At 64.7% G+C, this 26,935-nt stretch overlaps 1 protein-coding gene across 12 annotated transcripts; it reads right to left on the reverse strand.

Annotated features, from left to right (window-relative positions):
• Positions 1 to 5,618: 5,618 nt before the first annotated feature.
• Positions 5,619 to 25,871, reverse strand: TNK2 (tyrosine kinase non receptor 2). 12 transcript variants are annotated; one of them, XM_064385597.1, is made up of 17 exons: positions 25,707 to 25,871; positions 20,115 to 20,406; positions 16,456 to 16,636; positions 16,242 to 16,312; positions 14,881 to 15,093; positions 14,639 to 14,791; positions 14,163 to 14,440; positions 13,961 to 14,087; positions 13,724 to 13,870; positions 13,278 to 13,372; positions 10,352 to 10,546; positions 8,846 to 8,937; positions 8,285 to 8,329; positions 6,756 to 8,071; positions 6,249 to 6,344; positions 6,032 to 6,159; positions 5,619 to 5,925 (listed from the first exon to the last, which is right to left on the reverse strand). In XM_064385597.1, exons 2-17 carry the CDS (start codon positions 20,289 to 20,291, stop codon positions 5,919 to 5,921), a joined length of 3,321 nt encoding a protein of 1,106 aa, XP_064241667.1. In that variant the 5' UTR covers positions 20,292 to 20,406; positions 25,707 to 25,871; the 3' UTR covers positions 5,619 to 5,918. The 12 variants fall into 12 exon arrangements, with proteins under 12 accessions (XP_064241667.1, XP_064241663.1, XP_064241660.1 ...); XM_064385593.1 differs by lacking the exon at positions 25,707 to 25,871 and adding an exon at positions 20,604 to 21,384; XM_064385590.1 differs by lacking the exon at positions 25,707 to 25,871 and adding an exon at positions 20,547 to 21,384.
• Between the last annotated feature and the right edge of the window lie 1,064 nt (positions 25,872 to 26,935).

Raw genomic sequence — 26,935 nt, forward strand, 5'->3', positions numbered from 1 at the left:
CAGTGGTGGCAGTGGTACTCCCAGTAGTCGTGGCAGTGGTGGTAGTGAAGCTGTCTGTAGTGGTGGCAGTGGTGGCAGTGCTCTTCTCTGCAATGGTGGCAGTGGTGGCAGTGCTGTACCCTGCAGTGGTGGCAGTGGTACTCCCAGTAGTGGTAGCAGTGGTGCTCCCTGTAGTGGTGGCAGTGGTGGCAGTGGTGAGAGTGGTGCTGCCTGCAGCGGTGGCAGTGGTGCTGTGTGTAGTGGTGGCAGTGCTGTTCCCTGCAGTGGTGGCAGTGCTGTTCCCCAGAGTGGTGGCAGTGGTGGCAGTGCTGTTCCCCAGAGTGGTGGCAGTGGTGGCAGTGGTGCTGTGTGTAGTGGTGGCAGTGCTGTTCCCTGCAGTGGTGGCAGTGCTGTTCCCCAGAGTGGTGGCAGTGGTGGCAGTGGTGCTGTGTGTAGTGGTGGCAGTGCTGTTCCCTGCAGCAGTGGCAGTGGTGCTGCCTGTGGTGCTGGCCATGGTGTTCCCTGCAGCAGTGGCAGTGGTGCTGCCTGTGCTGGTGGCTGTTTTCTCCTTCCAGGCAGGTGCCCCTGGAGATGTCTGGAGGGCAGGAGGTGACATGCTCACTGCTTGTCCCATGTCGTGGAAGCCGATGGGTGCAGAAGTGGCACCTGTTACTGACTCGGTGTGAGTCTCTCCAGCTGCTGCCACCCCAGTTGCACCAAGCAGGGACAAGGGGGCTGTTGCTGCCTCCTCTGTTGGGCTGTGCAGGCTGGAGAGGGGAGAACCAGACACTGCGACAGCAGTGCTGGGACCAAGGTCGCCCCAGGGTCCCAGAGTTGTCTCCACCACGGGGGTCCGTGCTGCTGGGGGTGGGACAGGCTGCCCGCCTCCTCCTGCCTCACTGTGTGTTACACCAAGGGATGGGGCACTGCTGGTGGCCCGTGCTGTGGCAGGTGGCATGGCTGTGGTGACACTGGTCACAAAGGTCTCCCAGCCTGTGGAGGTGGTTGGCAGGTTGGCATTGCTGGGGAATGTGCTGGTGGATGGTGTAGTGGCCGGCGTGGTGGCCACGCTTGTGCCACTGGTGCTGGAGTCAGGGACACGGGTCCTGCTGGTGCTGGCTGCACCCTCAGTGCTGCTCTCAGAGCTGGTGGTGTCCACATGGGCAGTGGTGTCCACATGGGCAGTGGTGTCCACATGGGCAGTGGCACCTGTCCGGGATGCAGCTGTAGCCTCCCACACATTTGTATGGCCAGCAGCCAGCGAGGTGATCCCAGCAGTGGGCTTGTTCCCAGTGGCAGGCGGCTCCAGTGATGGCCTGGCAGTGACAATCGTGTGGCTGGGAGCTGGCCCTGCTGCACTGGCACCTGGGTTCTCCTCCATGCCCACCTCCAGGAACCCCATTGCTCGCCCTGTGGTGCTGCCATTGGGCTGGAGGTCACCTGAAGCCCCCATTGCTTGCAGTGGGGCAGTCAGGGGCAGTGGGGACGTGACTGGTGCCGTCTCTTGGGGGATGCTGGATGGGGACACCTCCAGAGCCATCCCTGCATTGGCTCTGCCTTCCAGGAGAGGGGGAACATCTGCTTGTGATGCCATGGGGACAGTGACTGCCCTGGGTCCCCCAGGGGTACCTGATACAGCTCTGCCAGTGCCTGGTGCAGTGTTGGGTGGTGGCATCTCTGTCCCTGGAGCTTCCACAATTTGGGGCCCAGCCCAGAGCACTGGGGTCAGTGCAGATCTGGGTGTCACACCAGTTCCTGGGGTTGTTGAGCCTGCTGTGGGAGCTGGCTGGCTGTGGCTGGAGTGTGCATCAGGCACAGGCAGGGTGGCTTCGGTGTCCCCCGGCATTGTGGTGGCACTGCCACTGGCCAGTGATGCTGATCCCATCCCTGCTTCACTAACTGGAGTGTTGCTAGCAAAGGAGGATGGGTGGGTAGCTGGCACAGTCCCAGTGCCAAATGCAGCGATGGAAGGTGGTGGTGCAGCAGCAGCAGCTCGAGGGTCACTGTCTGGCTTTGCTCCAGTGGTGCCCATGAGGGACACAGGCATGGCCATGCTGGGAGTGGCTGAAGGAGATCTGCCTGCTGCTGCCTCTGCTGTGGTGGTCCCAAGGCCTGTTGAGAGGGACTGAGGGAGCAGAGAGCCCATGGAGCGTGGAAAGGGCCTTGGAGAGAGACCGTCAGGGTCTTTGAGAGCTGCATGGGGGGACACACTCATGCTGAGTCCCCCTGGTGTGTCCTTGGTCTCTGGGGTGGCAGTGCCTGCTGTGGCTTTGGTACTGGCCTCATTCCTGATGGACACCAGCTCAGCACTGGTGATTCCCAGAGGTGGGATGTGCTCTCCAGCTACGACATCCATCACTGTAGCCAGTGTGCCCGCAGCTTGTGTGGTGGCCTGGGGCTGGTTGGCAGTGCTGTCTGCAGGCAGCCCGTGTCCAGCAGCGCCCGGGGCTGCGCTGTGGCTGGGGGGGAACGTCTCTCCTGTGCCCAGCACAGCATCCTCAGGAAGGTGGGGCAAAAGGGCTGGAGGCAGCTGAGTGGGAGGCCCAGGAGGGTCCTGTGAGGCACTGTGGTCAGCGTTGGGTAAGGTGCTTGTCCCTGGCTCTGCAGCCTTGCTGGTGCCAGTGGTGGTGGAAGAAAAGGCTCCCTCTGCAGCTGTGTTGGGGGGACTGGCTGCGGCTGCTGCCATCTTCATGGGGCTGCCCCTCTCCTGAGAGATGCTGGCAGCTGTGGCCAAAGGTGAGGTGGCCTCATCCAGCCCCAGAATGACCTCCTGGGACAGGAGCATGGCAGTACTACGTGGCTCAGCAGAGCTCCTGCTTGTGCTGGGGGATGATGTCGCTGTGCTGTGCTCATCCTGGGGGAGCAATGGCTCTGTGCTCCATGCTGTCACTGGCATCTGCTCCACGGTGGCAGCACCCAGGGCAAGACCCACTGTGTGCCCCTTTGGCTTGAAGGACAGAGGCTGCATGTGCCAAGCAGTGGTGGGAGCTGGAGGGACGCTGGTTGGGTGGCCGGCAGCACCTGCAGAGGAGAGCCCAGCCCCTGACCCTGCCTGGGGGCTGCCTCGCACTGCTGGACCCCCAGGGAGGGCTGCCGGGCTGGGAGACCCCACCTGCTCACCGCTGCTTCCAGCCGGGACCAGCTCTGTTTCCTGTGGCACCAGGACGCCTGTGGAGCGAGACGAGGCAGCTCCAGCTGGATGAGCCCCGCCGCGGCCCCAGCAGGCGGGATCCTGCCCGCGACCAGCTGCCTGCCGGCCTTACCTGAGCCGGGGCTGCCCGCGGGGGCGGCGGCAGAGGGGAGCGCTGCCCCGGCGGCTCCGGGGAGCTCCGCGCACACGGCCAGCTCGGAAGGCAGCTCGGCGCTGGCGCTGTCGGCCACATGGGAGATGCTGCCCGACTCGGATGGGTCCGGCGTGGGGACGAGGGGTTGCCCCTTCATCTCCCCGGCTTGCGCAGAAGGCAGGTGAGGGCAGGGTGAGGAAAAAGCCAGCCCGGAGTCGCCATCACCCCCAGCCCTCCTCCCTTCTGCGGGAGGACCAACACCAAGCACAGGAGAGGGACCTTCCCCCAGGGTGAATCTCTCAATTTGTTCCGCAATTCCCGCCACCTTCCCCTGCTGCAGCTGGGGACGGTGACAAAGCTCTGGCACCCGCGCACAGGGACAGGGCAAGCCCCGGCCGGGCACTGGGGCTCGGGGGCAGCGTTGTAGCCCCCGAGGGTCGCCCGCAGCCCCTCACCCACGCAACATCAGCCACCCGGTCAGCCCGGCAGCAGTGCGAGGGGCCCTGGCACTCACCTGGCAGCACCCAGAACCCCCACAGCAGCCAGCTCCAGAGCGGCCACGGGCCCCGGCGCCCCATGGTGCCTCTGCGGGGTCAGGGAGGAAGGCGACGCGGCTGCGGCTCTCCCTCTCAAGGGAGCGTGCGAGGGTGACTCCGCGGTGAGCGCTCCTCCAGGTGGGGGGGACAGGGACACCACGTGCCCTGCCTGGGGCACTGACGTCTCTGTGTCCTCGCAGCCTGCGCTGAGGTGGCAGCGTCCCAATTCTGGGCACCCACTGATGCTGGGGGCCACACCCACTTTGCCATGGGAAGCTTTGAGGTCCTTTCCAGGCCGACCCCACTGTTGACAGCCCGCGGCTGGGGTCCCCAACCCCTGGGGAGCCACCCCGGGGGGTTCAAAGTCACTAAAGACACTGGGACAGCAGGTGGGGACAGGGGTCCCAAACATCTCTGGGAGTGGTGGGTCAGTCCTGGGCTCTGCACCCCCATCCTGGTTGCTGTCAGGTCCCTGCACACTTGGCTGCATGGCTGATAACCCCTGGCAGGGGTTGGCTTGTCACCAAGGAGGAAGAAGGAAGGAGCAGGCTACGGCTGTGCCTTGGGGTCCTGCGTATTGACCCTGCCCCGTCCCCCTTCGGCACTGCCGGTCCCAGGCGCTATCTGCACATCGCGGCAAACGCCCACACAAACCCGGATGGAGTGGGGGGAGTGTTCCCGCACAGGTGGCAGGGCCGGGCATTGCCCTGGGTTACAGGTCACCTTCCAGCAGCGACAGAGGCCAGACGGGCCCTGCTGCGTGAACAGAGCCAGTGAGGCCACGGCAGCAATGTGTTTACTTCTTCACAAGGTCTCACCCAGCTCCAGGATCACTTGAGGAGAGGGAAGTAAGGCAGTGATGGTGTTGTGCCTTCCTCGCTTCACTGAGAGCCCCGCCATGGCAGCTGCACCTCACACAGGAAAACAGAAGCACAGAGTCCCGAGCAGTGACGCGTGACTGTGCTCACAGCAGCACCAGCTCCCTGTCCCCACGCTCAGGGAGGGCCAGGGGACCAGAGCAGAGGGAGCTGTGGGTGCACAGGATGTGGCCAGGTACCATCTGCCACAGGGATGGATCCACGGTCATGCCAAGGCAGCCCTTCCTCACTGTGTATGGCAGGGTGTCTCCTCTGGAGCAGTGTCCTGGGGAGCAGGTACCACCACTACCAATGGACCTGGTGGGTTTGGCCACCAAGATCCTCCTCCACCTGCTTCCAAGATCCCTTCCTGATGCTGCTAGAAGGCAGCACTGCAGGAAATCCAGCCAAGGGGCTCTGATACCCCCTTGGAGGGGGGAGTGAGCACTGACACCAGCTCTGGGACCCCACAGGGGCCACCCCTCCACTCCCACACCTGCTCCCGGCTCCGTCTGCAGCAGAGGCACCCGGTTGCACAATACCCACACGTGGGTGGGGGCGACGCCAGTCCCGCCACTCCCTGCCCGGGCATGAGTCAGGTGGCACCAGGGCAAGGGGGGCTCCCCTGCAGGCAAACACTGCCCACAGAGCAGGCAAAACCATGCCCAGCCTTCAAGCGTTGGGCCTGGGGGTGGGATATACTGTGACTAACTCCAGCAGCCCTGGATGGAGAACTTTGCACCCTAAAGCAGCCTGGGAGGACTCAGCAGGAGGTTTTATAGGTGCACATGTCACACAGCCTCCTGGGGATTCCCAGAGTCTGTATATCCCTTCCCGAGCTTCATCCCACTGCGGATCCCAAAGGTCACAGTCCCAGCTGCCTGCAGGGAGGAACCAACAGCCATGGATGTGTAGCCTGTCCCTGTGTATTGCTAGGGATAAACCTGGGAGACAGCCATAGGTACCCTCAGCCTCTCTATAGAATATTTTTATATATATACATAATATATATATTAAAATTACATTTCTCTTTACAAAAACAATTCAACAAGGGGCCAGGGGATGGAGCCCATTGCCAAGGCCAGGGCACAAGCATCCTGCAAAGTCTTGGCACTAGGCAGGGTCCCTTTTGGGGTGTCTCCACCCTCAAGTGGGGGTTCAGTCCAGAGTCCTGCAGCAGGCTGTATGGGTGGAGGCGGCGGGACTGGCCCCATGGCGAGATGCCTGCTCTGGATCCAACACAGCTCGCCCCGTCCCCGCTGTCACCACCTGTAAGGAGAGAACAGGACATGAACTCAGGAGGGGTGACAGTGCCAGTCGGCCCAGAGCAGTGTGGCATAGAGAACTGCCCCCCCCAAAACATCGCTGTCCCTACTTCTGGCGGGTGGCGCTGTAGGGATCGAGGAGGTGGGAGCTGGCCTGTGCCAGGTTCCAGTCGAACATCTCCAGCACCCGCTGGCACTCACCACGGGACTTCAGCCCCAGGCAGAAGAGCTGCTCCACCTGCAAGGGGACAGGGCATGGCCAGAGGGGTGACAGGGGTGCCACCACTCTTGCTGGAGCTAGGACAAGGGAACGGGTGCGTGCTGTACCTTCAGGTACTGGATAGCCCGTTGGGTGCTCCAGCCATGGTTCTGAAGGGCTGCCTGGCATTCCTCAGTGGTCACGCCATGCACCGTGTCCTGCACCTGGGGGGGAGCTTGTGGTCACTGTCTGCTGCCACCCCTGGGCAGCAAGAAGCCTGTGACTGAAGCAGGAGACCACTGGGGCTGCCCCATCCCTGGTTCTGTCTTCAGGGAGCACTACCAGCTGGGATCATTCTCATCCCTGGGCTCATAAATCTCCCCTGGGCCTGGGTGGGCCACAATATCCCGAGCCTAGAGAGACCAAGGGGACCATAGCAGCACAGCCACTGTCCTCCTCCCCAGGGCCTTCAATTCCCATTTTGGCATTGCAGTGACATTTATGTCCCCCTGAACATCTGGGGCTTACTTGTAGCCAGTCCCCTGGGGTTTAACTTGTGGAAACTGAGGCACAGGGTGGGGAAAGCTCTTGCCCATGTAAGCCCACTTCTCATGGATGCTGGGGATGACACCTACCAGCCGGATCTTGTCAGCAGGACGGCAAACATCTGGCCCGTCGTAAACAATCTTCTGGAGGCTGCAGGAGGCTTTCACCAGGCACTTGGGCCCAGGGTTGCTGTTGTTGGAGGAAAAGTTGGCCTTGCAGTCTGACAATGGCTGCTGCACCATGGGACGGACAGTGGCAGTGGTGACCTGGCGAGAAGCTGCCACCTCCTCAGGGCTTTTAGCCTCCTTGAAAAACTTCTCATACTTGTCCAGGTAGGCAGGGCGCTCGGGCAGCAGGTAGTAGTGGGTGCTGCTGACCTTCTGCCCATCCTTCACGATGGGCAGGATGCAAGGTCCCTTGGAGCAGTCCTTGCCCTGCGCCTGGATGACCTTGGGGGTGGCGTACTTGGGGTCGAGGGCGAAGCTCTGTGTGGTGGGCATGGGCTTCCCTGGTGAGGTGGAGAGGCAGGAGCAGAGGGCAGCACGTTGCTGGGGGGAGCCCACCTGCAGAGCCATGGGGCTGGGTGTCCGGGAAGTGGGCTGGGACAGGGGGTCCCGCGGGGGGATCTGGGGCGGCCGGTCCTCCTCGCCCCCCGAAGCTGGGGAAAGGTCCCCTGACCAGCGCCCAGGCTCATTGCGGCGGAGGGGCCGGGGCGGGATCGGGACACGGGGAGGGATCTGGGGCTTGTCGTCAGCTGGAGCAGCCGGTCCCAAAGGGACGTTGAGCCTCTTCATGCACTCCTGCTGCAGCTCCTCGAAGAGCTCGGTGGTCTGTGTCATGCTGGGCTGTTTGGTCTCCTTGGGGGGTAGGAAGAGGTTGTCCTCCAGTGCCGGTCCCCTCTCACCCTCATCCACAAAGCCATAGTTGGTCTTTCCCCGCCGGCTCGGGGGGCTGGTGATAGAGCAGACCTCAATATCATCCTCATCCTGTGCCACATCATCATAGGCAGGTGGTGGGGGCAAGGGCCGGGAATCCCAGTCCACCACCGGCGTGGGGTGGAGAGGCCGAGGTAGAGCCCGCGTGGGGCTCTGTGGTGGGGTCTTGTCCAGCAAAGAGAAGGCCTCCATGGCCAGCTTGACTAATGACGGGGCTGACAGATCTCCCACTGGAGAGGGGCTACCCTGGGGAACTTCCTCCTCGAAGTCAATGAGAGTCACCTCGCTGCTTGCTGGCCCCTCGCTCGCCAGGCGCCCGGGCTGCCGCTCGCCCACCTTGGTGCCCGGTACTCGGGCTGATGGCTTGACCGGTCGCAGACCCTTCCCTGTGCCTGGCTTCTTCAGGCAGAGCTTACGGAGACCCCCTGGCAGACCCTCCTCCTCCTCACTAACTGGGTCATAGCAAGGCTCTAGAAGGGGCAAAGAGAGATGGTGAGGGTCCCAGCACCCATCCCTAGGGTGCAAGAAGGTGTCTACATCTCCAACCCCCCAAACCACCCCATAATTTCAGCCCTCCTTGCTCCCAAGGCATACTAGGGCACCTGCCCCAGGCCACCCAGGTAAGAGAGAAAAGAAAGAGGGTATGAGGAAGGGAGAGCAGCACTCAAAGAAGCCCAACTTACTGGTGAGCAGGACGGTAGGCTGAGGTGGGCGAGGAGGAGGCTGCCCTGCAGAAGACAGAACCCAAGAGAAGGGGAAGCATAGGGTGAACACAGAAGCGGCAGCCAGGGTGCTTGTTAAGGGGTGCATGCTTTGTTGTGTCCCCCCTCACTGGCGGAGCTTGGGGAGGATGCTGGTGGGAAGCCCCGCCAAGGAAAAACTGTAGAATTAGGGGGATTGGGGCATATGCACAGCTTCTGAGTTCCCTCCCTGTGGCAGCCCTGCTGAGATCCCCTGCACTGGGGAGCCCAGCTGTGGGAGGCCAGCAGGGGACAAGGGACTTGGACAAAGGGCAGCAGGACAGAGTCCAGCCAGGCAGAGCCACCAGCTGCCCATGCTGTTGGCAGTGGTGTATGGCCAGGTGACAACACGCCCCATCACCCCAGCTCCCCCTGCTCTGCAAAAAGCAAGTGCCAGCACAGAGACAGAAAGGAGAGGATCCAGCCCATCATCCTGGCAGCAGGGGTACAGGGATGGAGGCTTTGTGCAGCTGATGGGAAGGAGAAAGGAGAAAAGCTACTCACTTTTAGCCCTCCCTGGAAGCTGTGTAGGTCTGGCAGCACTTGCGTCCACACCTAAAATATCAGGAGGATCCAAGGGATTTCCCAGGTACAGCCTGTGGGGAGAGAGGAGAGAGCCTGAGGGTCATCAGGGGCCACGTGGGATCCCTGCTCACCAGGCTTGTGCCTTGGGACACCCCACAGCTCCTTCACCACACAACCACACCTGGTGAGTACCTGTGAGTGCAGGGGCAACGCACCCCACAGGCTTCCAGTGCTACGGCACAGAGCCTGGTGCCATCCCAGTGCCATCCCAGTGCCACCCCACCCATCTCCGGCTCCACGTGCATCTGTGGCTGCCTGCGCTGCGCCCAGGGGACTGCAAGCAGGGCGCTGTGTGCAGGGCACTTGTGCAGCGTGCGGTGCCCGGCACAGCCCTCCGGCAGCAGGGCGATGCTGTGCCCAAGGCAGGGTGCCCCGGTGCCGCGGGGTGCTGGGGCCCGGGCGAGCCGTCGCAAGCCGGGGAGCCGGCGGGAGCCGGCGCAGCCCGAAGGCTTGGGCGTGTGCCGAGCTCGGTGCGTTCTCGGCAGCCCGGGCAGCACGTACCCAGCGCCCGTGCCCACGCAGTGGGGCGCGGGAGGCCTGCCGGGGCACGAGCCAGAGCCGCGTGCACGGCGCCTCGGCTCAGCCCTCCGGGCCGCCGGAACAGCCCGTGACACGGCGTGCCGTGGAGGGGTCAGGCTGGGACTGAGGGACCGGCAGAGCTGTCCCAGCCTGGGATAACAAACAGCATCGGGATCCCAGGGGATGGACTGAGCCTAGCATAGGAGCTGGCCCTACCCACCAGGAGCTTTCCAGTTTTTGAAATCCTATCCTGTCCCCCACCACTCTGACCTCCCACATCCCTCCAGCCAGTGCTGGGAGGGACCCCCACATGCTGCCTGCCAAGGCACTCATGCTCACTGTTGCACAACCAATCCCACCTGGCAGAGAGCATGTGGGACACTGAAGCACAAGCACCCAGCCCCCCTTCCCCCCATCACAGTCCAGCCAGGTGTCTTTTGATAAGAGCAGGGTGGAGAAAAAAATCATTTCGGTGGATTTTTTTCATGTTTTGCTTTTCAAAAAGAATCATGCTGTTAGAAGCGTGGGGACAGGCTGCAAGCCGCGCACATTTAGCAGCCCTGGGACACCCCAAAAGTGTTATGGGGTAATGTGGCCACCTCTGGGGTGGTGCTTACTGATGTCTCCCTGCCCCAGGACAGTCACAAAGATCTTCCCCCTGGGAAAGCCACAAGCACAGCAGCCCCCCATGCCCCCTAAGCCCATTAGTAGGAAGAGGCAAGGAAGTTAGTCCAGCTGCAGGAACCCTACCCAGAGCCACCACCCCAAACATAGTGGGGGCAGAAAGAGATGCTTCATGGGGAAAAGGGGGGCAGCAGCCAAGCCGTGTCTTGCTCCCGAGCCCAGTGGGCAGCGGGGAAGGGAGAGAGCAGGCAGAGGGTGCAGAGAAGACAAAAAGTTTCTTACTCATCAATTTTATCGGGAAACCCCCAGCAGTGCTGCGGGTTGGTGTCTCCATGGCCTGTGTGGATGAAGCTGTTTTTAAGTGGCTGGCTGATGTCGTGGGCTGACAGCCCTGCCACCGAGGTCACCGTGTTTCGGGGAAATTGGCCCACTTTTAGGGTCCGTTTATTCTGACCCCGCCACCAGTAATTCTCGGCCCTAAGGAATAAAAAGGACCTCGTTACTGATGAGGGCATGGGAGGTTGACACGCGCCTGCTCCAGTGATGGGGAGGAGGGAAGATTACTTGTCCAAGTGCATGAAGGCATGAGGTGACACAACTAGAAAGGGACCCTGGATGCCCAGGATCCCAACCCTACACCAGCAGTACGCTTTGGCTCCCACCCCTCATGGTCCCTGCACCATCAGGTGGAGGGAATGCAAGTAGTGGGGAACAAAGCTCCATGCTTGTGTGCCAAAAGATATGCCTCTTCCTCCTCCTTGCTGCCTCAAGTTACACGGGAGCCTTGGAGTGATGCCTGCACCAAGTTCTTTGTCACCAATCCCTCTGTGCCCCATGTACTACAGGATGGCACAGGAAACACACTTGGCATCTGATGGGGGGCCCATATGGGGGACTGTAGGGTCTTCCTCCTCCCCATATGGGGAGGGGGACGCACAGCTCTCCCTTCCTACATTATCAGCGAGCCTTGTGCAGGCTTCATGCGGGCAGGGAGAGATGGGCACAAGGCAGGCTTAGGCTATCAGTCTTCCTGGAGCCACCTGAGTGGCCCAGGCCACCCTGGGGTACTGGTCCCCAGTGTGTCCCCAAGAAGTTGCCCAGGACACAGCTGCTTCTGGGGGGGATGAGGTGGTCCTCTAACCCAGAGGGACTGGTGGGGGGAACAGGGATGGGGCAGGGAAAGGCATCCCAAGTGGTGTGCCTCACCCAGCACCGTGCCAAATAAATGGTGGGGGGGCTCCGACCCTAAGCTCCCCCCCTGCCTGTCAGGGCCCTCCATTCCCCCTGGGCAGGGTGTGCTGTGGGCAGGGGGCAGTGGCAGTGTGGGTGCCAGCCTGGCGAGGCTGGCATGGGCCCCACAGTTTCCTGGAGTCACCTGTGAGTCACCCCCGGCCACCAGCTCAGCCCTTTTCCTGTTTACCTTCCCGCTGCCGCCAGCCAGCCGCCTTACTCAGCGTCGGGACCCCTCGGCAGAGCTCCGGCAGAGCGCAGCCGGCACCGGGCATCCTCCCTCACCGCGGCAGGCTCGGGAGGAGGGGGAACAGCTCCCCTCCCCGGGACGTCCCCTCCACTCCCCTCCCTGCGCCCCTCGCTGCCACATCCCGACGAAAGGATGCTGCAGCCCGGCCGTCCCTGCACTCCCCCTGCTCCCAGCCTCGGTCCCACCGAACCCGAGCTCAGACCCCCGGCACAAACCCGCTCCGGCGCTGCCCTGGCTCCTCTCCCCGCGACAGCCCCCTCCCACGAGCGGCTGCGTCCCCGGGGGGCTTTCAGGGAGGTCCCTGCCCCTGCCCACACACACGTACGCACAGCCGGCGCCCGCCGAACGACAGGCAGGGGCTTGAAAAGGGGTGGGGGGTGTTTACGGTGCCCCGGGCGGCTTCGGCAGGGCCGGATGCAGCCCCCGGCAGGAGGCCGCCCCCCTTCCCCCCCGCCAGCTCCGCCCGGACATCCCCACCAGCAGCGCGGTGGGGGTGCCTACTGCCGGGGAAACTGAGGCACGGGGAGGGGGCTCCCCTCCGGGAGTACCGGCAGTCGGCCGGGCTTTTGCCAGCCCTCGGCTGCTGAACCCACCGCGTGTGCCCCGAGTCCGCACCCCCAAAACCTACCCAGCGGGGGTCACCAAAGACCGGCGTCCCTCGGGGAAACTGAGGCAGGGGAAGCTGCGCCCCGGCTGCACTCCACTCCCGGCAATTCCCGACGGACGGGCAGCCTCCGGCCCCTCTTCCCGCTCTGTCCTTCCCCCCGCGGCTCACCTGGGGCCGGCGGCGGGGCGGGGGGCGCGGACCCGCAGCCCGGCCGCGATGCGGCGGCAGGGACGATGTAGGCGCTCTGGCACGGCCGCACCGCCCTCCGCCGCTCCTTCCCTCCCTCCGCCGACGCTGCTTCCCCTCCCCTTCCCTCCCTGCAATTAAACCGCCAGACCCTAGGCAAGAGTCATCCCCGCGGCGGCGGGCCGGGAGCAGCCGGTCCCTGCAGACACACAAACCCGGCCTGATTCACGCCGGGCTCTGACTAACCGCGGGGAGCCGGCCCGGGGCGGGGGACAGCGAGCGATGGGGACAGAGCCCTCCTCCTCCTCCCCTCGGGGTTGGGAGGCCGGCTCTAGTGCGGGCGCGCCGAGCTCCTCTGGGAGGTCCCCACTCTCCCCCAGCTGGGAGGTGACATCCTGGGACAGGGATGCAGGGACAAAGGGCCCCCTCCCTACTCCAGTCCCAGGTCCCTGGGGCGGTGGAGGGGTGGCTGTGCCCTGGCATGGCCAGCAGGCACCAAGGAGCCCGTAGCACAGCGGGTTCTGCCAGCACAGTACCAAGTTGCACGCTGCCTCTCCCAGCCCGACGACAGCAGCACATCTCCGGGTGCTGGCGGCACGTTCCCGACACGTCCCCGCCACTATCGGCAGGGAGTGGCCCTGGGGTGTGCAGTTTCCCCGGGCAAACCCACGGGCACAGTGGGGTGAGTCAGCAGGGATGGCATGGACTGTGGGCAGTGTGGGCAGGGCTGTGCCCCCCCGCACCGGGTGGCCCCACGATGCTGTGCTGCCTGGGGGACCACAAAAAACCAGCTCTGCCCACCCGTGGGGTACACAGCCTTCCCCTCCCTGCTTCCCACAGCTCTGCCAGCGCTCAGTCTCCCCATTCCTTATCCCAATGCAGGCTGGCAGGCAGTGCATCCCTCTCCACAACACCGCCACCCTCCCCTGCAGTACCTGCCCTCAATGACCGTGATGATGTCGTTCATCTGGATGTGCAGCTTGTCCGGCTCCTCAAAGTCCTGCAGCGCTCTCATGTCGGTGGGCTGAGCCTGGGGGAGAAGTGGGTGAGGACAGGAGACGCAGCCCCTCATGTCCATCCTCTTCTGAGGCCAGGCCCAGCCCCAAGGAGGGCAGGGAGGCCCCAAAAATGGACAAGAGACAGCATCACCACTGGTCCCTCCTGAGCTGTCACATCCCTGGGGTGTGTGATGGCAAGGCAGAAGCCAGATGCTTCCTGCTGTGACCATGTCACCACCCTCCACCTCCCAGCCTGCAGGGCTGCCTGGCCTGAGCTCCCCATGTCACCTCCCACCTCAGCAATACTCTTAGCTCTATCCATGCTTGAACAGAGCTGGCAGGATAGGGTTTTGGGGCTCCTGTCCCCCTCCCTGCTCACCCACCTCCACCAAGAAGTCTCGCAAGGCCACGAAGGTGGGTCGGTCCTCGGGCTTGTGTGCCCAGCACTGCAACATGACATTGTAGATGTCCTGGGGACAGTCCTCAGGCCGTGGCAGCCGCTCACCCTCCTTGTCTATCTTGTGCAGGATCTGTTGGACAGGGTGTGCTGTCAGGTGTCCCAGATCGCCCTCAGCACCAGCAGGGTGAGGTGAGGGGGCAGATCCCTGCTGTACACCTACCTGGCTGCCATTGAGGCCAATCCAAGGCTCCTGACCATAGGTGAACATCTCCCAGAGGGTCACTCCAAACATCCAGGTGTCACTGGCGTGGGAGAAGGTGCGTGTCTTCAGGCTCTCAGGAGCACACCTACAGGGGGAAGGACATGAGCATCAGAAGGCCATGGGTGCTGCACCTCCAGGTGTCCCCCTCCCCAGTGCTCACCAGGCAAAGGGGACCTTGCGATGCTCCTGCATCACGTAGTGATCATCATTCTTGGGCAGTGCCCGCATCAGACCGAAGTCCCCAATCTTGACGAGCTCGTTGGAGGCCAGCAGGATGTTGCGGGCAGCCAGGTCACGGTGGATGAAGCGCTTGGACTCCAGGTAGGCCATGCCCTTGGCCACTTGGATGGCATACTGGCACAGGGTGGAGATGAGGAAATGGCCCTGGTTCTTCCGCAGGCGGTCCAGGAGGGAGCCCAGTGGGGCCAGCTCTGTCACCTGGGCCATGGGACGAGGACAGCAAGCAGGTGAGTCCAAAGCCACCCTGGCTGGGCTGGTTTCCAGCCTTCTTATGCCCCACTGGGGATGCCAGCAGAGGGCTTGGGGTACAGATCCAGCCTGCTTGGCTCATGCCATCATGTGGGACCTCCTCCCCCGGAGGGTGTCATTGGGGTGGGCCCCATCCCCCCCACTCACCATCTTCATGGGGTGGGAGAGCACCACGCCATACAGGCGGATGAGGTTCCTGTGGTCCAGGGAGTGCATGGCATTCACCTCCCGGATGAAGTCGTCCAGTGCCTCCGGCTGGCTCAGCACATCTGTCTTGAGGCACTTCACTGCCACATTCAGCTACGGCCAAAGGAGGGATGAGTTCTGAAGCATCTTCCCCTGTGCGTGGTCCCACCGCCTGGCTCCCCACCCCCAGAGCAGCCCCTCACCGTCTTGCCAGCAGGTGTGCACCACTCGCCGCGACGCACGACACCAAAGGAGCCGTCGCCCAGCTTCTCAAAGATGGAGAGGTCCCGCTCCCGCACGAGGCAGGTGAGGGAGTGCTGGCCCCCAGCTTCAGGGGGCGGTGGTGTGGGAGGCTTGCGGAAGGTACTCTGGGGCTGGGGCTGCAGCTCCGACTCCGGGCGCTTCCCACTGAACACCTGTGGGACATGGAGCAAGGTGAAACGTGGGCATGGAAACACCCCAAGCCTTGGGTCTGTAAGCGAGAAGTTCTGGCACAACCCCTCGCCTTGGCTGAACACACTGGAACCTAGTGATGATCCATAACTGGACCCATAACCCAGAGAAGGCTGGTTGAGGGAGAGGGCTCCATTACTCCTGCTGCCAGCACAGAGCTATGATTCCCATGGAGGGAAGAGTTTGTTTCTCTTGCAGCAGCTCTGCAGCAGTTCCTCAGCAGCCACAGCAAACCAGGCCGGTAGCCAGAGAGCCCTGGGCACTCCTTGGCCAGGCTGAGGCCACACAATGTGCCTGGGCACAAAGCCAAGAGAAACCTCCAGCTTGGGCTGAGCCTGGTGACACATCTCTGCAGCGACGTGGGCTTTGCAATGCATGCTGGCTACCACCACCCAGAAGGGATGGGCTCTCCTTCCATCTCCCTCAGCTGGGATGGATGGTGTGCCCCGTGGAACAGGGTCCATGCCAGTCTTGATGCAGGGTGCGCGGGGGCTGGCCCAGCATGTGTCTGGGGTGGGAGGTGGCATTTCTGCTATTTGTTCTTTAATAGAAGTAGCCTTCTATTAAAAGCCCATCCTCATCATGTCCCAGCACAGGCAGGGGAGAGGCCATGGCCCAGAGCCCAGCTGGCAAACTGGGCTCTGCCAAACTCTGAGTTTCTGGGGTGCCAAGTGCCACAGGGTGCCAGCAGTACCAACTTTGGATGGGATGATATTAGGGCATATGTGAGCATCCCAAGGTCCCCTGTGACAGTGTGTCCCAGCCTGCAGGTACAAGGCTTTGCCCCCTTGCTGTGAGGCAGCAGGGTGGGCAGTGTCCTGGGCACCACTGCTGCCCACAGAGCTGTCTGCAGCAAGGCTCTCTGGTGCACTTGCTGCAAACAAGTTTCCTGACAAAGAGGCAAATAACATGAGGGGAATGAATTTTCCAAGTGCTGGGGTAGCAGGGTCACACCACAGGCAGGGCATGGATGGCAGGGTCTTCTGCCCATTTCCCTGGCAGCCTCCAGGGCCATGGGGGAGCCAGGCACCCTGAAAGGGTACAGAGAGGGATCCAGATCTTCCTGTCTGCTTCAGTTTCTCTGCCACACCTGTCTCTCTCCCATCCCTACCTTGCTCATCCAGGATTTCCGCTTGCACATGGCTTTCCTCCGCTTCACTGCCTCCCACAGCCGCCGCTGGCCTGCAGGACACAGGGACACAGTGACTGTCACAAGCCAGTTGGGGTAGGGTCCCCTCTAGCCCCATATGCTCCTGTGGGCTTCCCAAAAGGTGCTGCACATCCAGCCAGGGGTAAGGGGGGAGGTTTGTGGGGGATGTACACACCGGGGCGTCCCATGCCAATCTTCTCCAGATCCTCATTTTTGACGTACTCAAAGTGGGAGAGGCGTGTGACGTTGAGCTCGTCTCGGATGCGCAGGAAGTACTGCTGCAGCTGCAGCTCGGTGAGCAGCTCCAGCAGCCAGTCCGTGCCCTCCTCCGCCTGCATGCTACAGCTCAGCCTCTGCTGGGACACAATATCGGGTCAGGGGCAGCCCAGCTCCGTTCCCCTCTGCCCTGTCCCCACTGGGGAGTCACCCAGAGGAGCTCAGAGCCAAGGCTGGGGTGCTGCTGTGAGGGAGACATAGTGGAGTCATCTCCTGAGCCTGTCACCACCTCTCTGGGGGAAGCCAGGAGAGGCACCCCAATCAGCAGGACCCCCAGAGATAGGAAGGGCATCCCAGTCTGCCCTGTCCTGCCCACAGAAACACCAGCCCAGCCCTCCATTCCAGCACAGGCTGTCCCCTGGCCAGGAGTGCTAAGGAGGAGGAGGCAGAAGCTCAGAACAGATGTGCCTGCCCAATTCTCTCTGCTCAGCTGGAAGGGCTCAGCTGTACCCAGCAGGGACAGGCACCTTGGCATGCCCACACACTTGGCTGAGTTGTAGCACAGACTCACAGTGGGTCTCCTCTGCTATGGGTAGTGGCACCTCACTGGCAGGCACAGAGAGGGGGCAAACAGGAACATCAGAGCCTCTGGAGGGTCCTGTTGCTCCAGCACTGAGGTACAGAACACCCCAGTGGTGCTGGCATCAGCCCACAGCCGCGCCAGGACACAGAGGGGAAGGGGCTGGAGCTCCATCCTCCCCCCCCGCCTCCCCATCCCTCCCTGCCTGTTGTCCTGGCTCTTCCCCACTTCAACCACCACCGCTCTGCAAAGAAATACGGCTCTGCCTCCTCCTGCTGAGAGCGGGTGGGAGGCTGGGACTCGCCATCCCAGCTCCACAGCGCGGCAGCCCCCTCCATCCTCTCCTCCACCCTGGGACACGACATGGCCCCTGACGCCTTCACCCGCTGTGCTCGGCTCCCTCGGCCGCGTCACCGCAATTACAATCCTCGGCACCGGGCTAAAAATACGGCGGGCGCGGCGAGCAGCTGGGCACGGGGGCGCACGGGGGCATGCAGGGCCACACGGGGCCGAGGGAGCTGCGGCTCCCCTGCCCGCCGGCGACGGGGACGGAGCCGGGTGACGGCCAGCGCGGGGTCCGCACGGGGCGAGGGTCGGCACTTACTCGGTAGAGGCGGAAGCGGGTGAGGAAGGGGAAGGATCGGTGCAAAGCCTGGAAGCGTCGCATCCTGCCTGGCTGCCAGCCCCTGGCACCGCTGATGTCCCTTCCCCGGTGCCGGCGTCCCACGGCGGAGCCCGCTCACTGCAGCCGGGGCACCCGCCGTCCCTTCATGTGCGCTACAGAGATGTCCCCCGGGCTCCACCGCCCCACAGACCGCCCTGCAGCGGGCAGGGGGTTCGGGCTGTCCGTCGGCCGGACGCGGGCTGCGGCTCTGCCCCTCCTTCCATCCGGCTCTCGATCCTCTGGCCGGCCGGCCCTCCCCTTCCCCAACGCAACGGGGCCGGGCCGGGGGGCGGCGGCGGGCAGGGCTGGGGGTCACTCCCCTGGCTGCAGCCGCTTCCCGGGGACCCCTCGCTGGCAGCGGGGCTCGGTGCCGGCCGGCTGCCCGCAGCGCTGCCCAGGAGGGTTATTTTCAGCCGGGCTGGGACGCGCGCCCAAGGGGCCGGGCTCCCATCAATGTCCCGCTTTCTCCCTTGTTCGGCGGTTGCCGGCAGCTGGGAGCCCGGACCCCCGCTCCCATTGCCATGGAAACTCGCCCCGGCCTTGGGAAACGCTCCCAGGCCTCAGTTTCCCCCCTAGGAAGCAGGGAGGGAGGGAGGCAGAAGAGACATCCGGCTCTCTGCTCCCCAACCGAGGCCACAGGCATGATGCCAGGGCGATGGGCACTGCGGGGGGAGTTTCTGGCTCGGCAAACACATCCGCTGCTCAGCTGCCAGCCCCCACGGGGCTCTGCCGTGGGGTGCCACCAGCACCCTGGGGTTCGCTCCCCTCCCCTGGTGGGGCTGGCACCCAACCCCAGCAGTGCTGTCCGCCCGCGGGCTCCCTAGAGAGAACAGCTGGCCACGCCGGCAGCCACAGCGTGAGAGAGGAAGGACCCACAGCAACCTCTTGCCACAGTCCCTGCCTGCCTGGCCCCCCAAACCGTGGTCACTGCTGTGCCACGGGGGCAGCTGACAGGGAATTAAGCGCATCCCCAGGAGGAGTCTCCACTGGGGCTTCCACTGCTGCTGGGATCCCAGCTGGCACCCAGCAGCAGAAGCACCGGGCACAACAAGCCCATTGACTGGGGACAACTGGGCACAGTGCCCTCGGCACCAACCTCTGCCACGCGCCAGCTTCCCCCGTCCCAGCTCAGGGGACACCGGGGGTGGGGGGTGTCCTGCCTTGACAGAGCATCACCCTCATCACACAGAAATGGCACCCACCGGGACTGGCACCGAGTGCACTGCCTCCTGCACCCCCAAGTGCCAGCTGAGGCTGCCCGGTTCAGTGGGGAGTACAGGTTCATCGGGACTAGAGATTTCCAAAAGGGAATGGGGAACCCAGCTTTTCCCACCACGCCAAGGGAGGTTCCGTGCCTCAACTTCCCTCTTTGCGACAGACCCTCACGCACAGGGAGTGATCCTGCAGTCTCGACTCTGAGTGGGGCAAAGCATCCTGCCAGCAAACTCCCATCCGGAGGTGGGGAAGTCACAAACCCCCTAGACCCGCTGCCCAGGTGCCGCTCGGCCCTGGGCGCCCCGCACGCCCCTCGCCGTGCACGCCCATCCCTGCAGCGCCAGGGATGCACCCTGCGTCGTGAGGACGCTCACGTGCAGCCCGGGACCACACAGGAGCGATCCCCCCGCGTGCCTCCCGCCACCTGCACGACCGCAGCCGCCCCCCACGCGCGTCCCCTCGGCTGCCGCCCTGCCCGGCCGCACGTGCGCAAACACCGCGCCGCCGCCGGCGCCGGCCCGCTCCCGCTGCCGCTGCCGCCTCCGCCCGACGCGCACCTGGAGCCGCCCGCCCCCTGCGCGCCCACCGGGCCCACCCCCGCTGTGGCGTGCTGGTCGCCTCCGGGGGTTAGCCCGCTCACCTTTCCGCCTTCCCTGCCCGCCATTATATCTATCCCGAATGACACCACCATGCCTGTCCTACACCCCTGCCCTACGCATTCCCCGCATCCATGCAAAGCCTGACATCCCCCAGGGACACTCCCTTGTAGGGATGGCAGCCTGCAGGGCCACCGTCTGGTTGCAGCGCTGCAGCTGGGGGACGGCATCCTGTGCTGGGCACCGTGCCCCCCCTCTACGAGCTGTGCCAGGCTCAGCTGAGCCTCACTGCCTCGCACCACTCCCCCGTGCCTCAGTTTCCCCAGCATGCAGCAGCAGGCAGCCCCCCTCCTGTGGGTCAGGATGCGAGCACAGCCAGGCAAAGGGGGGGGGAGGGGGTGTCATGCTGCCCTGGATGCTGCGGGGTACAGCACATTCCAGAAGGGAGATGCCATGCAGGGACCCTGTGCTCCATGTCAGCTGCCAACCCATGCCCATCCTGCGGCCATCAAGCTCAGCCAGGTGCCCCCGCTGCTCCCCTCCACCGATTCTCCCGCACTGACCCGCCGGCACGGCATGCCCGGGGCGATGTCCTGCCGGGGGGGCGGCGTGGGCCGCCTGCTGCCCAGCCGCAGGGCCCGCTGCCCGGTGCTGTCCGAGAAGCTGTGGGGCAGCGGGCCGTGCACTTCCTCCTCCTCCTCGGCGCTGCTCAAGCGCTGGTAGTCGCATCTCTCGCCCATGGCTGAGGCGGCGGCTGCGGCGCAGCGGCGAGCGGGGGGCTCTGCGGAGACGCCCGCGTCTGCTTGGGGGCGGCGAGGGCTGGAGCCGGGTTTGGGATCACATGGCAGAAAGTTGCTGCAGTTCCGGAAAACAGCGAGAGGGTGAAGGTGACCGCGACGGCAATGGTGGGGGTTGGAGGGTGGAGGATGGATGGAGGGATGCAGGCGAAAAGGGAAAAGAGAAGGGGGGGCAGCCCCTTGAGCGCTTGCCCTCACCCCAATCCCAGCCTGACACCACTGTCTTCCTCCCGGCGCGGTAGCCCAGCCGCCCACCTTCTGTCCCTGCTCCGGCTCCGGCGTGGAGAGGTGGTGGCATCGCCGCCAGCGCCGCGCTCGCAGCCCCCTTCTCCCCGCACCCCGGCACGGTGCACCAGGCAGCCGGGCGGAGGAGGAGGATGAGGGGGGACCATCGTCAAGCAGCCGGGGCTCTACAGCAGGCAGGATGGGTAGGGAAGCACCTGCAGCGGGGTGGGGGGGCTCTGGCGCTGGCAGTATCCCCAGCATCCCGCCCGCTTCCCTGCGCAGGCAGAGGGGGATGGGATGCACCGGGAAGATGGCTGCTCCGCAGCGACCGGCAGCGCTGGCGCAAGCACGGCAGGGCTGGCACGGCAGCCAGGCCCCGGGGGTGCCGCTGGGATGGGGGACCGAAGGATCAATCCAGGATAAATCCTCTCCCCCCACCCCATCGGACGGGGCTGGGGGTCTCCTAGACCTTTTCCAGGCGCTGCCGCAGCTGGCACAGCCCCCAGCAGGAAAACGCCTCCCTGGATGGGGAACCCCCCACCTGCACATGGGACCGGCCTGTACCCCAGCGCTGCCCAGGCTGCGGAGCAGAGCCGCAAGCAGGCTGAACCCGGGGGGTGGCAGGGGTGGGGCTGCAGCCCCCTCAAAGACCCCTGTGACCTGCCTGTGTTTTGGGGCACAGCAGAGCCCCCAGGGACCAGTTTGCTCCTCATGCCAACGCCACGGGGAATGATGAACCCCCAGAAGCACTCCCACGACCATCACTGTTCCCCACAGAGCCCTGCGAGCCCGGTGTAGGCACAGGAGCGACACCAGGAGTGACAACGCGCCCAGGCAGGGGGGCCAGAGCGTGTCCAGCCCCGCTTCCCCTCCCTCTGCTCCGGAGAAACAAACAGCCCCAGCCCCGGGGGCGCCGGGCGGGAGCAGCCCCTCGGCGGCTCCTCCTGCCATACCACGGAGGTGAGCTCAGCCGCGGAGCCGAGGCGGGCCGGGCCCGCGGCGTGGGAGCAGCGAGCCGCCCCCGCGCTCGGCCCGCCGGCGTCACCGCGCTGGCACGCCGCGGCACGGTGACTGATGCACGTGCTATGCCACCTTCCCTCCGGAGCCGGCCGCCCTGCGCTGCCCCAAAAACCCTCGCCAGCCTGCCCAGGGAAGGCGATGCTGTGGGGATGAGTAGGGACAGCCCCTGTCCACACAGCCTTGGGCATGGATTTGGGTCACACCCCCCCCACAAACGTCGGGTCCTGGCCTGCCCAGGGTTAACTGACACCAAAATGATTAGGTAGGGTACAAGGGCACAAACGGCATTGTGCCCTGCCAGCCTGGACTCACCTCCCTGCAATTCCCACCCTGAGGGGGGTCCCACCACAATAACCACTGGATGAGGTGCACTGTCTTCTGCCCTCCAGGGAGTGACAGTAACACTGAACACAAGGTGTCCCTCCCCTCTGTGGGGACACTGGCGTTCCTCAGCCCTATGGGACACCACACTTGGCCCCACATTCCTGGGATCAGTGCCACAGCATCCCCTATGCCCACCACCCCCCACCGAGGGCACCAGAAAGTGCTGGGTCCCCAAAACAAGCTCCCACAGGAGGATAGAGTCCCCCACTCACCTCCATCACATCACCGTGCTCACTGTCACAGCCCGCCTGCCACCTTCCTGCCACCTTCCTGGCAGCTGTGTCGCCTGGAAGTGATCTCACTGACTGCGGCAGGGCAGCCGCACCGTCACCCCGGGCTGGCTTGTTCAGCCCTGGCAGGGCCCCGAGGGCGGCCCCAAATTGTGGTGACACACTCCCCAGCCCGGCTGCCACGGCGCAGGTGTGCAGGCACACACACACATGCACGCGTAAAAACACACCCCGCTCCCACCAGAGGCACGGCTGCCGCCTGCATCCTGCCCATGCGTGGGATGCTGCTGCCACCCAGCTCCCTGAGGACTGTCCCCAGCCCCTCACTGGACTGTGCCACCCCACGTACCCCCATACCAGTGGGTGCTTTACCTCCCTCAGTGCTGGCACCTGATGCTGCTTGGTCGGCTGGATGGAGCAAGCAGGAGGTCTCGGGGGGCCAGCGCGGAGGGCTGGTGACCCCTGTGGCAGGGGAGGCCGGGGAGGTGCCAGGTTCCTCCTCGCTGCCATCTCTGGGCTCCCAGAGCCTGGCCCCATGGCCTGCCCCTGTCCCCCAGCACAGAGCATCCCCTGCACTGAGCCCCTGCCTGCAGCAGTGGATGCGTGGGAAGGAGAGACACAGGCACGTGGGGGGCCCCCCCCATCCCAGCACAGCCCCAATCCCCTCCCTAAGCCTCTTTCCTCGGCTAAATCCGCTCTGCAGGCCGAGCTGGGGCGGGCTTAGCTTGTCTTGCACCTCCCAGCTTGCCGGCATGGGCAGCAATTGCTGACCCATAACTGATCCTCACCTCAGCCCCAAGCTCTCCCGCCAAGGCAGGGTCACAGTGCAGTGTTTTGGGGGACAAACACGCAAAACAACAGTCCCTGGCACCCTCATTGCTGGGGAGGCGGAGAGGGCAGCAGGCTTGGCATCACTGAGCCCTGGTGTCACTGCCACTGTAGGGACCCTGTCACCTTGCCCCAATGCAAGGCTGGTTTGTGCCTGCCAGCCCCCCACACTGATCTCACCTGGGCCACAGGGACAGCACTGTGGGGCTCCCTTAGCAGTGCCAGCCCGTGTCACAGTGAACCGGGCACTGTGCGAGGTGGCAAAACGCCAGGGCTCAGGTGACACTGGTCACAGGGTCCCCCCTGCGGCAAAGTGGGAGAACTTAGAATGGGCACCCCTGCCTGGCACTCCCATCTGTCCACCCCAGACTTCCTGAGGGCTAAGGTATGAGAAGTGTCTCTGCATCCAGAGTCATGACCCGCTCAGCCAAGCCTCTGTGGACCTGCCCCCACAGGACAGCTTTGCCCCCAGTCCTGCCAGGGAAGGGGGCACCAGGACACACCCCCAGTCCTGCTCCAACCTGCCCCTCACCCCGGGGGTGCTGCCAGCAGTACCCCCATCTCCACCCCAGTACAGGATGTGTCCTTGGGCCAGGCTGCAGCTGGCACAAAACGAGTTTGTCAGGTCTCAGGCCAGACTGGCACAAGCCACATCCACACAGCAGCATCTCCCCTTTGGGCTGGGAGCAGGCAAGCTGGGACCCCTAAAGCTGGAAGTTGGGGGGGGGGGGAATGAAGGCTCAATCCCTGCAGTTCCCCAGCGCCAGAGCAGCACAGCATCCTAGCCAGACCATTCAGTATTTGCGGTCATTAGCACTAACTGACAACTCCCTAATTAGCCAGGCTGCAGTGGGAGTAGCGGCCCTCCCCCAGCGCTGCTCAGCAAAGGGATAGAACAAGACTTTCTCCGAAGTCTCCCTTATCCTGGCACAGTCTGCATGAAGCAGAGCCTCCTCCTGTCCCCCAAAACCCATACAAGTGGGCAATGCTCCCTAGGACACTCTGCCCCTGACAGCTATCATCCCTCATGGACACAACTGAAGTCAAAACCCAGGCAGCTCCATGGGCAGGACGGGACTTCTTGGGGGGAAACTAAGGCACGGTGTCAAGTCAAGCCTGCAGTTAGTTAGGACAGGGCTCGGTTACAAACTCACAGTAGTTCATGGTCCTCTGGGGGCTGCTCCTCTGCTTATGAGGGCCCCCTTGCCCCGGGGAGGCTGAGTCACAGTGGGAGAGCAGGCTGGCAGCTGCCTGAGGAGCAGGAAGGCATCGCCAGCCCCCCAGCCATACCCACTACACCCCACCCCGCACTAAGGAATACCTGGCTAAGGAGGCTCCGGTAGCTCCAGGGGCTGGTAACAGGTTGCACAGCTCCCACCTGCACCCCAGGCCTCGGCACACCCGACGGGGGATGCGGAAGCTGCTTCTGCCCCCCACTCCCTGCGGGCACCTGTGGGCTCAGGGCTGGCCGTGGGAGCAGGGCTGCAGCTGAGCATGGGAGTGCAGCACCCAGGGAATGTCCCGGACCCTCTCCCTAAAGGGGTGCCTGGTAGTACAGACCTGCTCAAAGACACTTCACCAGGCAGGTCCTGTTTTCAGGAGACTTTTGCAAAGCCCATAGCCCAAACATTTTGTTGAAAGCTTTTCCCTGAGCCAGCTCAATGAACAGCTGAGTAAGAGGGGGGAATGCACAACCTCCAGAGCCCACAGCACCTGGCAAGAGGGACACCCTTTGCAAGGTGTTGAGCTGGTGCACAGCCCAGCAGCACTGGGACACCCTGGTGTACCCGCTGCACCAAGTGGCCCCAGGAGGTGAGGGCGTGGGCAAGTGCCAGCGCCAGGCTCTGCCCCAGCCTGTCCTGCCCAGACAGCCCAGCCCCAGCACTGCTGCCAGAGACACTGTCCCTGCCTGGGCTCCTCTGGCTACCTCCAAACCTCCCTCCCAGCTGCTGCTTCAGAATGGACAAAGGGTCTAATCATACTGTGAGAAGCTGAGCAGGATTTGCCTGGTATGGCGGGATCCTTGTCTGGACTGTCAGCACCACCTTACCAAGTTTAACTTAAAACTTTTATTTTAAAAAGCAAAACCAACAAAGACCAAAGGTTCCAAACGGCCCTGGACTGTTCAGAGAAAAACTGCCACAACACGGCTGGACACAGCCATGATGCTGCATGCTGGGCCAGGGGTCAGAGGTTCCCTGCACCTCACTGCTGCCCGGGGTTTCGGCTGCAGTACAACACCCGAGGCGCGGTGCTGGCCCCGGAGGACAAGGATCCTCTGTTCAGTGCCACAGCTCCCACGTGCCCAGGGAAGAGGAAGAGCAAAGCTGCCTTTTCTCCAGGAAAAAAAAAAAAAAAACCCAAACAAAAAAACTTCCCCCAGCTTCCGCTGTGGTTTAGGAGAGTTCAAGGGCACCAGGCACCCACTCACAGCGGACCCTGCTGTGCCCTGGCAGCTGGAGCAGGAGGTCGGGCCTGCTGCCGGCCGCGACTGAGCAGTCCCGCAGTGCTCGGGCACGAGGGAAGCACCGCAGCTCGCAGCAGTGCGGGGCACGGTGCCAACACACCGGCACACTCCGCTGTCAGCCGGGCAGCAGCACCGTGCCAAGCCCTGAACGCCCCTGCCCCTCTCGCAGCACCCCCAGCCATGGGGTCGCGCCTCGCTCCTTACCTGTGCGCTCACCGCCACTGCCACCGCATCCTGCGCCGAGTCTGCAGCGTCACCGGAGGGCGAGGACGGGCACGGCGGCACTCCAGACAGCCGGCATGCCAGGCGAGACGAGCCCGCACACCTGCCGGGGCGGGGTGCGGCGATCGACGCCGGGGACGTCCGGGCCGCGGCTGGGATCGCCCCCGGGGCAGCGGGCACCGGGCGCGGGCTGCGGCCTCACACCCGGGCGGACCTCCTGCGGCTCAGGCGGTGCGCCGGGGTCCGCGTGCCGGGGTTGCCGCCGGGGTGCTCCTGCTCCCCCGGGTAGAGCTCGCCCTCCTCCTGCACTCCGCCCCGGGCCTCTCCCTCCTCCTGCCGGCCCCTCCGCACCCACCAGCGGGCACGGGCCGGGGGGCTCGCCGCGTCCCGCCGCCCCCCGCCGCGCTCCTGCTGCGCCCGCCGGGCCAGGCCCTGCTCCTGCCGGACCTTGGGGCCGTGCTCCTGCACGCCCCGCACCGCGCCCCGCGCCCGCCGCGCCCCGGGGCTGCCGCCCGCCGCCGCCTCCTCCGCGCCCCGCGCCCGCCGCCGCGCCCGCGCCGCCCCCCGCTCCCGGGGCCGCCGCGGCTCCGCGCCCGCCTTGGGGCTGCCGAGGGCGGTGACGGGCCCGGGCCGCTCGCCCCACTCCTGCAGGCTCGTCCGCTCGCCCAGCGGCACCCAGTGCCACCGGGCCGGCCCCCCGCCGCCCCTCGGCTCCCCGCCGCCGGCCACCAGCTCCTGGCCGCGGGGCAGCGCCCCCAGCCCCGCCTCCTGCACGCCGCGAGTGAAGCCGCCCTGCTCCTGCACCCCCGGGGCCACCCCGCCGCCCTCCGGCACCGCCGGGCTCAACCCCCCGCCCTCCGGCACCCCCGGCGCCCCGCTCGCCCCCTGCCCCCGGATGGTGCACGCGGTGCGGGCCCCACCCCGGCCCCGCACGCTGGGGAAGCCCCCCCGCGCCGCGCCCCGGCAGCTCCGGCTCCGCCACCCCTTCCTCCCCTCTGCCCCCCCGCCTCCTCCTGCCGCCGCCGCCGGCAGCCCGGACGGCCCCCGACCCGCCCCCGGCCCCGCTCTTAAAGGCGCCGCCCCGCCGCTTTACGTAACGGCGGGGGTGAGGACGGACAGACGGACAAGCGGATGGATGAGCACGGGGATGGACGCACGGACAGGCAGACTCACCGCGGAGCAGCGCCAGGCCCGCCGGGGACGGACCCGCT

This window comes from Passer domesticus, chromosome 11 (genome assembly GCF_036417665.1).
Source record: "Passer domesticus isolate bPasDom1 chromosome 11, bPasDom1.hap1, whole genome shotgun sequence".
Classification (NCBI taxonomy): Eukaryota; Metazoa; Chordata; class Aves; order Passeriformes; family Passeridae; genus Passer; species Passer domesticus.

Coding starts and splice junctions, on each gene's coding strand:
- TNK2 (XM_064385590.1), bottom strand. CDS start 20,740: ATGGTCCCCCCTCATCCTCCTCCTCCGCCCGGCTGCCTGGTGCACCGT. Junction 8,072..8,284: donor GCCTACCGTCCTGCTCACCA/GTAAGTTGGGCT, acceptor TGCCCCTTCTAG/AGCCTTGCTATGACCCAGTT. Junction 6,160..6,248: donor GGGCTATCCAGTACCTGAAG/GTACAGCACGCA, acceptor GTCCCCTTGCAG/GTGGAGCAGCTCTTCTGCCT.